This window comes from Aquila chrysaetos, chromosome 17 (assembly GCF_900496995.4).
Source record: "Aquila chrysaetos chrysaetos chromosome 17, bAquChr1.4, whole genome shotgun sequence".
Lineage (NCBI taxonomy): Eukaryota > Metazoa > Chordata > Aves > Accipitriformes > Accipitridae > Aquila > Aquila chrysaetos.
In genome coordinates, this window is record NC_044020.1 from 23416162 (window position 1) to 23429387 (window position 13226).

At 38.2% G+C, this 13226-nt stretch overlaps 1 protein-coding gene across 4 annotated transcripts in view; it reads right to left on the minus strand.

The window, feature by feature from the left end:
- Positions 1 to 13226, minus strand: part of ANO2 (anoctamin 2) — a 203910-nt gene that overhangs the window by 32054 nt on the left and 158630 nt on the right. For all 4 annotated transcript variants that reach the window (XM_030040823.2, XM_030040822.2, XM_030040820.2 and 1 more), the window contains 4 exons: positions 11987 to 12188; positions 7249 to 7360; positions 5837 to 5894; positions 4869 to 4969 (listed from right to left, as the gene is read on the minus strand). In XM_030040823.2, the coding sequence (XP_029896683.1) occupies positions 4869 to 4969; positions 5837 to 5894; positions 7249 to 7360; positions 11987 to 12188 (473 nt within the window). The remainder of the gene's footprint in view (positions 1 to 4868; positions 4970 to 5836; positions 5895 to 7248; positions 7361 to 11986; positions 12189 to 13226) is intronic.

Below are 13226 nucleotides of genomic sequence, written 5' to 3' on the forward strand. Positions count from 1 at the left end.
AATGAATGTAGGATCAGGGAAAAAGAAAATTAAGAACAGGTTTTTGTCAAAGGCTATGTCTAGAGCAGTTAAAAATGATGCTGCAGTTTCTCACGAGGGATTGACACTAGACTGTTGTGTTAGATAAGAGATGGGAACATGGTTTAATTATGCTGTTCGTAAGTCCTAATATACAAATAAGCATCACATTATGCAAGGTAATCAGCATCTGAAGAGAGCATAAAATCAATACAGGAAAATGCCTCACCCCTGAAGAACCCACAAGCTTTTGAGAAAAAATATGAGGAAAAGGAGAAATCAAAACCAAATTGATCCTGGCTGAGCTGCAAGCACATGGTGCACTTACACAAAGCCTCCATTTAAAAAAAAAAGACAGATGACTCAACACTTACTCTATGTATACAATAAAAAGGAGTAGTATGATTTTGGGGATCTAGGGGAAGACATGATGATGACTTGGGAAAAATGAGAAATTTGTGGAGTGAGACAGAGTGGAACGTATAGAGGCTGGAGAGGCAGGGCAGCTGGGGGCCAGGTTGAAATAGGACAGATGCAGGAAAAGTATTTTCTTGGCGCAAGTCTTTGTGTCTTTGGTGGCTGCGTGGTCCTCACGATACATCTCCACCAGAGCTTGCCAGAAAGATTGGAACTGAGGATCAGTTTACCAATTTCTCAAGAGTCTCAGTTAACAAATGCCCTTAGGTACTGCAAAGGCCGATCACCTGTGACAGTCACCAAGAACTGGATTTGAAGTATCGCAAGGCAATACCTGCTAGAAGAGAGACGCAGAGACTCTACATGAAAAGACAGAAAACCCCTAGAATCCAGATGCCAGGGATGAATGATTATTTATATCAGGTGGCTTTTAAGGCTATCCTTACTGTTGATGCTTTTTCCTTTGTAGCTTGACAGAAAAGGGTACAGGGGCAAAGCTAGACAGAAAAGACTATTAGGTTGAGTAGCTGGAGCACTTGTGTCTAGAGAAAAGGAAGCGCGGTGACTCAGACTCTTGTGTCCTTGCCTGTAATTTTGTTTGTTGCTTTGGGGAAGGAGCACAGAAGGTCCATGCTTTTCTTCAGTCGTATTCCTACAGTCTGTTCATATAAGGAGAGACCTTCTCATATTCACAGGTAGCGAGCACGTACAAGGAGGCAGGGGGAGAACAAAAGGACTTTAATCTCATTCTGTTCCACAAATTTATGGTATAGTCATGCTTCCTTGGTACCCTCAGACCTCATGGATTCTACAGGAGTTTCAGTTGTGTTTGGGATTTATTGATTTCAAACAGAAGAAAACAACAACCAAAAACAGGAAAGAAAAAAAAAAGGAAAAAAATCCCATTAATTAAGAATAATTTATTAAATATAATAATAGCTATTAAAGATAAAAATAGCTATGAAAGTGTGTCTTTAAATTGATTTTATTAATTCTTGATATTCTCATCCAGCACAGTTAAGTGCATTTTGAAGTAAGTGATGGAAGCCGATTTTGAATAAAAAGGCCAAAATCATGGCCCCACTAAGGTCAATGGGAGTTTTGCCGTTGACTATGACAGGGCCAGGTTTTCACCCTAAGGGTTTATCACCAAGGTCAAAGACAGAGAGCAATAAAATAACCACAAGGACTTTTTTCAATAAGTTCAGAAAAACAGAACTGAAGAAAAGGAGTCTTAAAGGAACTCTAGATTAAGGCTCTCAAGCCCTGCGGCCTTTTAGGGTCAATTCCTGTGGCAACGGTAAAAGAATTGTGGTATGTGACACATCTGAGTGAACTGTGGCATATTTACATCTGTTAAACTTGTGAATTCCAGCCCCACAGAACACACATTTCAATTCAAGAAGGCTTAGTTTTCCATAATTCAATAGTTATTGCATTTACCTAGCTGTTTTGATATTCTTAGGTGCAGAAATTGAAAAAGAATTCACAGAAAGGTTTAGAAGACCAGCAAGTCAAATCTGTCGTAGATGTGCAGCAGTTTCTCCAGAAATGTTGAGGGGAAAAAGCAAGGATGTGTCCTAATGACCCCAAACAATACAGGGCTGCCATCTGAAGCTTGACTCCGTAACTCCTCAGCCAGCACTGACCATGGATAAGCCAGAATGAAGACATCAAATGATGGTTCCCAATTGCTGCAACATTTGGGGCTCTAGAGACATAATGGATGGCTGTTGCTTATAAACTCAGTCTATCATCTACTTAGTAGGGTTTTTTTTTGTGGGAAAGAGACAGCAAATGGGAAAATGGCTTTGTGATCTTCTGCAAAGCAATTAAAATGCCCTGGGTTTTATACAGTGAGTGAAATCAAAAGGTTTTCTGAAAATAATCCTGCAATTCTGAGATTTCAATAAGGAATAAAACTCTTTTGATCTGGGTCATCATATAACTTAGCAGAGAGATAATTCCATGTTACAGACCTATAGGGGACAGTTCCAGATTCTGAAGAACAAATCACCATTTATGATAGTCCCTTCTGCCTCTCCATTCGGGTGAGGTTGATCGCAGCACTTGTACTCTGCCCTCACAGAAAATACGGGGAGCCAGTGGAAGAATCTGTGTTATTCACTCTGACTCTCATTCCCTCCAAAGAGGCACAAGGCAAGGGGTAAAAAAAAATGCAGTTGCTGAGAGTGGAGATAGAAAAGACCGATCTGCCTTTCTACCACAGGAGGACTGTTCATCACAGTGTGTAGCCTGTGCAAAAGTAGACACTGGAAAACAGAACGAGGGCCCGATGAAGACGGGAATATGCTGGGAAAGAAAATAAAAAACTTATCGGTAGAAAAAGGATGTTCTAACAGAGGAGATGAGCTGACTGTGAGAGATTACCAAGGAAAACCAAGAGAGAATAGGATACAGTAGGAAGCCAGATGAGAAGGCAGGAGGGCAGAGGGTGAGGGTATGTTTATCTATACATCTGTCACAACTCCTAACAACAGCATGTATAGCTGTAGTAGATCACGTGTGAGACACAGACATGCCGCAACTACTACTTGTGCAACACAGGCATGTTTGGAATCCCTTTTGGTCTGGATGTATATGTGTCCGGCAGACCTAGGCACAGCCCTCTGAAAATCTGATTGATCGGGACTCAAAGGGTGTCTGTGTGCCTGTGTTTGTGGGGCAGATGAGGTAGAAGGCAGTACCGTTAAGGATCTAGTTCAAACCAGCAGAGTGGTCCATGCAGAACTAGAAGGCTAACTCTGATTTAATTAACTTAAGTGTTCAGTAAAGCACTGGGCTTCTCCTGGTGCAAACAGGTCTGGTGAGAAGGGCCGAGCCCTACAGATATACACGTGATTTTCTTGAGAATGCAGACAGGCAAAGGAAAACCAGATGTGCCTATTTCAGGATGACGAGATAGCATTGTGACTGAAATGAGGTATTTCTCTGGGAAGAAGAGGATGAAAGTATGTTTGTTTTTAAACAGTTTTTCAGTTTTAAAAATTGAGGCCACCGTAGTTTGTTGGCAGAAGGGCAGGGGAGCAGAAATGAGGGAGAAAAATGGGATGAAATTGTCACATTCTTGCACCAAGAGTTGTAGTGAGGGAATTGAGAAATAATTTGACAGGAATTTTCTGTTTGGACTGGATCAGCCTCTGCTTTCATGAGTCAAAAAAAATAAATACAGTATTTCTAACATCATAAAATCCCCATTAAAAAAGTTCAGTAGCATTAAGTTTTTGGGAGATGGGAAAAAAAAAAAAATCACACCAGGTTTACACTGAGAAAGCTTTAACCCTTCAACATGTCAGATATTTTGGGAATGATTTAGCACCCTTTTCTGAAAATAAACTGTAAACTCAATGAGATGTAGACAGAAAACAGGCCTCCCTATTGAACTTTGACACAAGAATAATGAAACCATCCATAACCCACATTTGATTTGTTTGGGAATTTTTTTTTTCTCCCTATTTAAATTACTTCCAAAAAAAGTTCTTGCTAGGAAAAGAAAGGGAAAGGGCTTATTTAAAAAATATTTCATAATCTTTAAGCATCACTCATCTTAGTTTCTAGTTAGCATCTTCAAGGCCTTCCTTAGGGATGTGATCCAAAAGCTACTGACACCGCAGTTGAAAGATTCTGACTAACTTCAGTGGAGTCGAGGCTTGCGTCTAAGCCAGACTCTTCGTCTCATACAACATTTCACAGATCACTGCCACCAACGAGGATGATTCAGTTAACAGAAACAAGAGCAAACTTCCCAAGAGACAGGAGCAGGACATTCTCAGTGGATTTTCAGTGCCTGAAGATCCCCTTGATACTGGAGACAGACCAAGAGAGATTTCTTGCTGTATTTGGAGCAGAAGATGCTGTGCACTAAGCATCCTGTGGCAGACAGCCACTGAGCAGCATGTCAGCATCTCTCCCATACCCTAGATCCTGCATCATACAGTGACACACAAGCACCTGAGAAATGTGTGGACTTCATCTGTAAACCCGTAAAATAGTCATAGATCAGGTAATACATTTTAACATCTTTTATGAGCCATTGCTTTTCTCCACACCATCTCTCTTCCACTTTATACTAATTTGTATTCAATACTGCTACCCTGAAAGCTTCTCTAAAACTTCCCAAGAGATCTATCATACCTTGCCTGTTTTCCCAGGTTTCTAAAATTAATTTAGATCAATTATTTAATATATTCAATCACTTTCTTTAAGCCATTTACTGCAGATATAGCCAATTATTCAACATAAAATACAGCCAGATCATTTCATCACAACCAAAAATGTGATTTATCATTACATTCAATTAGAACCCAGTGAAGGCAGTGGCAAAAGTCCCATTCAGTTGAATAAGGATCAAGGCTCTAATTTACTGTGTCAGAGGAATAACGCACGGTAATGGAGAAGGCTGGGATACATACGGGATTCCAATTTCAAACAGATTGTTTTGAATCAGTTGTTTTCCAAGCATAATGATGCTCAGCTGAATACAGAGTTCCATCAAACAGCCTCCTGGAGCACACTGTAATTAAACAAAACCATGGAGTGTGAAGGGATTGAGAGAATTAATTTAAAAGCACCCACCTGGGAGAGCTACCGATGTCTATATGTGCCCATCATCCCTGCCACCAATATGCACAGGAGCACGGAGCTCGTCGATCATTGCAATTCTATGCTTAACAAGGTATTTCATCTCCACTCATAAAACTGCATTATGGAAAATATGCAGAGCTCTGAAATAACTTACTGTGCCCTGGGGCTACTATATTTCCTTTTAAAATATTTACTATATAATCAATGTAATAAACATAATGCAGTATCACCAATACTCTTCCAACCTGATGTCTCCCAAGGGGAAAGAAAGTCTTCAATCTTGCAAAGACTTATGTGTGAGCTTTATTGTAAAACCTTGAGTACATCTATCGATTTTCAAGGGAATACCCGCAGCAGTTAAAAGGAATTTTGGAAAAAAAAAAAAATGTTTACAGGTTTAGCACAAAATGGCTACAGCTTTTTAGGCTATTGAAATTGCTGGGCTTCTAGTGGTCTACAGAATGAGAAGCTAGTTTCAAGTTCCAGCTCTGCCATAGGTCTCCCAAGGGCCTCAGGCAAACCATGTAATGTTTGTGCCTTAGTGCCCCATTGTAAAGCATTAAAATGGTGAAGCTTCACCTACAAAACACCAGGAAGGACGCAAAAGTTCAGAAGGAAAGAACATACAGGTGCCTCAGATGGAAAATTTGGGTTTTGTCTGTGTATGTTGAAGATTTAACATCCTATTTTAACATGTTTTCTACTTTTCCCTCACTGTCTAGACTCCACTGAAATACACTGCACACATATCTCTTTTTGTTAAGGATTTCTTTGTTTGAATTACATATGTACTTACCTCTTCCATTCGATAACCATCAAACACATATACATAATGACCAGGACGGCCAACAAATCTGAAAGCAATAACAATATAAGAAATGAAGTAAAAATAGGAAAAGGTTAACTTTAACAACATAACTGTTCATTCATATTAGCCAAAATATTTCAGAACTAGCTGAAAGACTAGCTTTAAAAGACTCAACACCTATTCAACTTTGATTATTTAAAATTATTTCAAAGTAATAGGCCTCTACAAATGTTTTTTGACTACATCTTGATGAAGTAATTTCAGTAAAATAATTTTCTGTGCTAAAAAATAACAAATAATCTCCCTCTCTTGATTAGAGATCACAAACAAAACTAGGAACACATATCCTAACCCACATTCTCTTGCATCTGAGTAACGCCTTGAATGGAGTTGTTTGCACATCTATACACAGTCAAGACTCTTCTGACTACATGGGGAGAAACAGTGAGACTGACTTTATTATAGCCATACAACACAAAAATATAGTTAAAAAAGAAAGAAATTGGTGATATTTTTCATTAATGTCTTACAATATTTATAACTGCTGGCAAAATGTATCATTAATTCTTAAATCAATGATACTGAATAGGATTAGTGAAGAGTATAGATTAACAAACTTTATAGCCCCCAAAAGGAACAGAAAAATGGTATGAAACAGAATCTAGAGGATGTTTTAAACATTTTTGCCAAAGTTTTAGCAAACAATCATTTTAAGCTTCCCATTCAAAAGCATGTGTTATACTGTGGATAACTGGGTCCCAAAAGACAATGATCCTGAACCCATAGGAAGTCACACTTATTTAGCAGGACAGCTGAATTAGCTTTTTGGTCAATCAGTTCATTTGCCAAAAATGCAACTTCCAGTTGACTATAACTATTTCTTAATTTAAGTTGATACGGGCGAATAGTGCAAAATGTTGAGAAAGTAATAGGGAAAGTAGTTCCATAATTTTAAATGAAACAGGAAAACCTTTCTTTGCTGAATGGTGCTTCAAGAAAAATTTGCTAAAATGTGGAAAGTGAAGACCTGTAAACAATACCATTCACTCATAAATGCAACACCCTTTTTTAACTAAAAGCAATTATTTTCTGAGATGTGCATTATTCTTATTTAGAAAGTAAACTAAAATGGTTGCATTTCAGAACAATGCTCTACTTAGAAGAGAGACAAAACAGTGCTCAACATCATCCCCTGCCATTCGAAAGCAAGCTTTAGACAACCCTATTTATGATTTTTTTTCATAGCTGGTGAAGGTAGGCAGTCCCAGACTTAGTAAGGTAGCCCTTTGTGCTCATTTTTAAACACAGGTCCACTAATATAGGCATATATATATATATATATACACACACATGAATATCTATATACATAAATATCTATATTTAAAGGACATTTATCCTACCTCCCTTTAAAAAAGGCAACATAAAAAATTGGTGCATAAGAATTCACAAACTTCAGTAGGAATGCCTTCAAAATGAGTCTCTCCTCAAAGGTTTTCTCTGTTTTTGGTACCTCTGGGGGAAAAAAAAAAATTAAACCAGAGAAATCAATTACTAAATATGTAAACATCCCTGATATCTACAAATACAAAACCAAACTGCAAATTTCAAGCTCATACTGTTTTTTCTTTTGTACTTTTAATTTGTACCAATGCACACTAGCTCTGTCACTGACTCCTGATTTCCAGAGAGTCCTTCCAAATTTCCAGATGGAAACTGAAGATTCTTTGACAGAAATGTTAATAATGACAACATAATGAACTTGATTCTCTGATAGGCCTCTGAGAGCTTATCTCAAGTTACTCACGCTGTCTATCCAATACCCTGGCGGCAAAAAAACCAACAGATCCGGACACTTGGTCTGGACCTGGCAACACGTCACTTCTTTCCCAGTCTCTTCCATTGCCTTGCGGAGAGGCGTGGGCAGACCGCATCACCTTCCTCTGCTTCAGGCTACATCTGTGAAGTCTTAGCACAGACCTCCTCTGTCACTTACTCTGACATCTATTATCTTATTAACTATGTACTATCATTAAATATATTTTATTAACATAATGCATATATTATTAATATTATTAATAATAATAGATAGAAATAATTATTATGTATTTGCATGGTTCTCCTAGCTCTCTGGAGTTTGAAGAAAAAAGTAATTGGCTCTTGAAATTCAATTGCATAAAGCTAAAGCAGTATAAATAGCTTTAATGTATATAAGCATATGCATATTGTCATACATAACTATATCAGTTACACAACTGAAATAACAAAGCATTAAATTCTCAATTCATGAATGATGAAAGCAACGTACAAAGATTTTCATCCAGAAAAAACACCTTAAAAGCCTTCTTAACTTTGTGTGCACAAGCCTTTTTTTCTGTAATGAGATTGTTAATGTGCTTAACGCTAAACACAAGACTAAGCACCTTTCTGACTAAGGCATTAAGTGAATTGTTAATTGTCATGCAAAATAAATGCACATTTTTGTTAATGTTTCTCCATTCACTATACATATTCTACATTTCTAGACTTCTTCAGGTAACTTGTAAAAATGTGTCTTAAACATTTTCAGTATTTATGACTGTTCTCAGGTTTATTTCCAATTTCTATGGAAATTTTCCAGTAACAGAACACATAGGTATTAGGCAGAGGCTTTTCAAATTGACAGTAGGATCCTCTTTTAAAGATTCTATATGGGTTAAATTCTTGTATTGCCATGCTCATCCTGAGCTGTTAACTAATGTGAGAGCAGGTAATTTTATTGTGGTATGTTCTTGACTGAATTTCTGTAGCACAGCGGAGGTGCAAAATAATAAGGTAGATCCAGAGCTCCGGCTTTAAGAACTTCATTAAAAATACAGCTGTACTTGTACAGTTTTGTTTTGGGGCACAGTTTGAGTGTTTTGGTTGCTTTGGGGTTTTTTCTTAAAAAAGAAGCATGGTGTTTATTTGAGCACTAAAGAAATAGCAAAGCTGTAATGAGTCCCCACTGCCCAGCTTTATTTGTGATCCTTTCAACCATATTTTCATAAAAGGTCAATACACAACCTGGTGATCCCTAAGCCATCATTCACCTATGTATAGAAAATAGTATAGAAAAGCTTAATTAAACCTTCAAACGATTTGAACAATTTGTAGATGACCCCATATGCTGGATAGATCCTCAGGACAACAGCTCAGGGCAACAGGAATATCGAGTAACAGCAGTGCAGCTTTTAATTTGAGGGAGAAAAATCCTAGCCTTTGCCTTATGGAGACCTCCCACAAAGATGAGCTCAGCCTCTGGATGAAAATTTGCACACCATATATGGTTCCAGAGACTCTCTCAGCACTTCACTCCCTCCCCACACTCAGATATACTATACCATACCAATAGAGGCATGCATAGAATTTGTCCTGTAGCTAGTGGAGTCTGCTACAGAAGAAATGCATCCAGCCAGAATAGATGCATTAGTAAGAGAGAAAACTTAAAAAAAAAAAAAAAAAAGATACACTCACAATATATGTTTGGTTGTGCAGCATGTTACACCAAAATTGGGCAGCTGAAACTTTCCAGATAGAGAATGAGCTGAGCTATCTGGGGCATGGGCCTTAGCTCACTGAAGGAATTGCTGCCTTTATAAGGCACAAACTCAAGTAGTTTTGATTTTGTCCCTGTTTGACTGGTTCTTCCTTGACCTAAGGGAAGTTACAAGTGAGTAAATAAGTTTTAAGTCAAGTCTGACACCACCTGATTATTGAAGACGACATATTCAGCCGGAGAATACCAGGATATAACCTCCACTTTTGCTGGGCCCTGCTTTTCTGGATCCACGAGAGGTGCATGGAGTCCTAGTGCATCTTGTATGAGCTCTCTGTTTTGATTACAATATTACTACTACTTTTTTTCACCCAAGCACTGATTCAGCAGGTATTGAGGCAGATGCATTACTTTGATCCTGCGAAGAATGCAATTGCTATCAGTGGTACTATTCTTGGGCTTACAGATGTACTTAATTTTTCACTTGAGCAAAGATTCAAGTGCTCTTGGGGTTGGAATAGAAACCTATGCCATCAAGAGCTGTTCCTCCAGCCCAACAAGTGCGTTCCTCAGCTTGTCAGTTAACTGCAGTGTGAAAAAAGAATTGAGTATGTTTTGCTCTGCTCAGCAAAATGAAAGTTCACAAGGTAAGGAGTATTTATCAGCACGAATGAGTTGTAATTTTTTTTAACATTTTGATTACAGTTGGCATCTAAGCCTAGCACTGGAGAAAGCTGCCTGAATGAATTTTCTAACACATGTAATCTGTAGCACTAGAGATTACTCAGACTGGATCCTTCTTAAACAAAACATCTGATGGTTAATTAGGAAAGCTGACTAAATAAAGATAGAAGGGTAAGAATTAAATGCAAAGTGACAGGGGGAGAATAATCAGCAAGTAAGAAGTTGTTGTTTCTTTCACAATTCAGAGTGCTGCACATTTCAAAGGGAGAGATTTTCCTTCTGTGCATCCATCAGAGAGGCAAAGACAGTGGTTTGCACTTCCAATCTTTTGCCTAGAAACTGCCAGAGAGGAGAAGCCTCACCTTCATCTCTTCCTACGCTTTCCACACAGATTGTCATGCCTTAACAGCTGTGGGTGCAGTGGACAGAATTCATCAGGTCACACACAGTTAGCAGCTTGTCAGTTATACGAAAGCTGAAAATCTGGGTACAATTTTGGCCTGGACAGTAAGCCTGAGCTTCCTTAAGCCACTAGAACAGAGTTCATTTGTGTAACCATGCTACATTCTACAAAAAGCTGGGTCCAAACAGAAACAAACAAATTAACCCCATTTGGTGGCATTTTGTGAAAATGAATTGCTTTGTCTTCATTTCTTTCAAATACTTTACAAATTTAATCTAAACTATCAGGCTATTCTTACTGGTAAAACCACAGGACCATTATTTCATAAATTCAGGATTGGATGTCTATTATGACAACTATAAAACTTCAGTTTATGGCATTCTTCAGAAAATAAGACTAAAATAGTTGTTTTCACTTGTGACTTTGAAAGTGTCTTGAGAAAGTGAGAACAAGAAGCAAAAGTCTTAAGAGTTCCTATGGTTTCAATTTGAAGTCTGCTAGTTCCAGCCAGCTTCACATCACTGTAGGTTTTACAGGGAGGGAATCTGCAATTTCGAATCATTGAGTCAGGCTCCAATTATCAAAAAGTTTCTAATTTGGATGCCTAAATTTAGATGCCCAAAATGGACAGGTAGAGCACTTGCTACAGTTAAGGGCATCTGTGGTTGCTGATTGATTTTCAGTGTTTCTAGAATCTAGAATTAGAAGTGATGTATAAAAATGCAGGAAACAATACTTTATGACGGATATAAGAATCTCATGTTAGGGCCCTATCAGCAAACATCTTTGCCCTAATTTATATAACAAAACAAAACCTCAGCCTAAACCCTTATTCATAAACATCTTTGGCCTAATGTATATAACTAAATAAAACTCTAGCCTAAACCCATATAGTAGTCGAAGGACTGACTCGCCTTTAAAAGGCTTAATACATTGCCAGGCTTGTAACGATACAACATTAAAAAAAAACCAAAAACAATCCACCCCCTAACTGAAATAGGTATTATTATAAAAAAATCCAGCCCAGACATGCCCATATGGCAAAAAAAAATCCTTTAAGTGGTAAGGACCTGGTAAAAATCACATCAGCAAAATAACCTGGTAAGGATTTGCCAGTGTAGCTTTGCCAGAGCCGGCAACATCTTTGAAACAAACCAGTGACTTTCAGTAAACCAAGCTCCTAGAGGTAAAGATATATATCAAAATACATACCCGGTCAAAATTCTCAACCAGCTCTAGATAAGTGGATCTTGGCACAGAGCCAGTGCGATGCAGAAATACCAGCTGAGATCCTGGAAATAGCGCAGCTGCATTGACATGGCATTGTAGCCAGGCTAATTAGTCCTATTAGTGGCAACACTGCATGTTGCGGCTTAGACCCCTAGTTCACAGAGGCATGTCTGAGCATCTTACCCCATAGGCCTGAATATTTTCACTGGCACTCTTCAGTGGGAAATATTCCTATTAGAACCTCCTTGCATACTCTCATGTCAATACATGTAATGCACTAATGAGGAATGTGGTGAGATAGTTTTACCAATTTCTGTCAGCCATTTGGCAACAGCTCCATAAATTTCATCAAGTATAAGTATCACGACGAGGTTAATGATGACAGCAGTTGCGGTCACAGTCACTCGAACATTTGACCTGGTTGTCTCATTTGTGCTGAATGACAAAGCTGCTGCTGTAGTAATTCGGTACACAATCACACCAAACACTGCTGAAAATGTCAGCATAATCTGCAAAGAAACATACAGATAGATTAGTTCAAGTTTGATACTGACATTCAAACAGAAGCTTTGACTGGTATGTTGGGTTTGTTCCATGAATTGGCATTGTGTGGTTATTTCTTAGAGCAACACAATAATACGAGGATAAGCAAATTAAAATGTGAGAATTCAAAACTCTCTAACAGGGACATAATGAAGAAAACGAATGCAGAACTCTGAACTGGCACAATTCCTGAAGATACGCATGTCCTCTCTGATTAAAGCTCTGCATATTATTCATGCAGTACTGGTGAAACTCAGTTCGGTTCAAACGCAGGTATTCAGCAAGGTCTTTTTTCTGGCAACAGGTTCAGACAGCTTGGACTGAAGGGCCTACATGTATGTCCAGTCAAGTAAATGGGCTTTACGGGCTGAAACAGCTTCCCCTCTGCACAGCAGAAGTGGCAACTTACTCTGCAGTTGTGTTTGCTCAACTGTTGCCACAAATTTAAAAAAAAAAAAAAAAAATATATATATATATATATATTTCCTTTGTTATTGTTCTTTTAAGACTGACATAAACAGTGTTACTAGGGATTCACTTTACATTTCTGTCCCAGAAATCAGTTGGTATCCTGGCACCTTTCATGGGCTGGCTTTGACCCATGAGATGAGGAAAGTCAGCCCTGCTACTTAAGGTCAAGTTCCCACAAGAAGAATTTGAATTTCACAGGGCTGTGGTATTCTGGTTTCAAAAAAAATCCACCCCACAATGAAAAAAAATCAATAAAATAACAATAAAAAAAAGCAAATTTTCATAGCCAGAGCAGGAAAGGGGGAGAGGGTACATTTTTCTCTTTCATTTTAGCCTTTGGCAAGAATTCCGATGTGCATTCATTATTTTAGGTAAAACATCTTGAGATCCTCAGATGAAAGAGACTACCTAAATGTAAAAGATCAGACTATTGCAATTATTTCAATGGGCCTAGGGGCCCAGATTCACAACACAGGTTTAAGGAAATTTAACAGTTCATTTTAATGACCCAGCAATAGTTTATTGAATTCCTG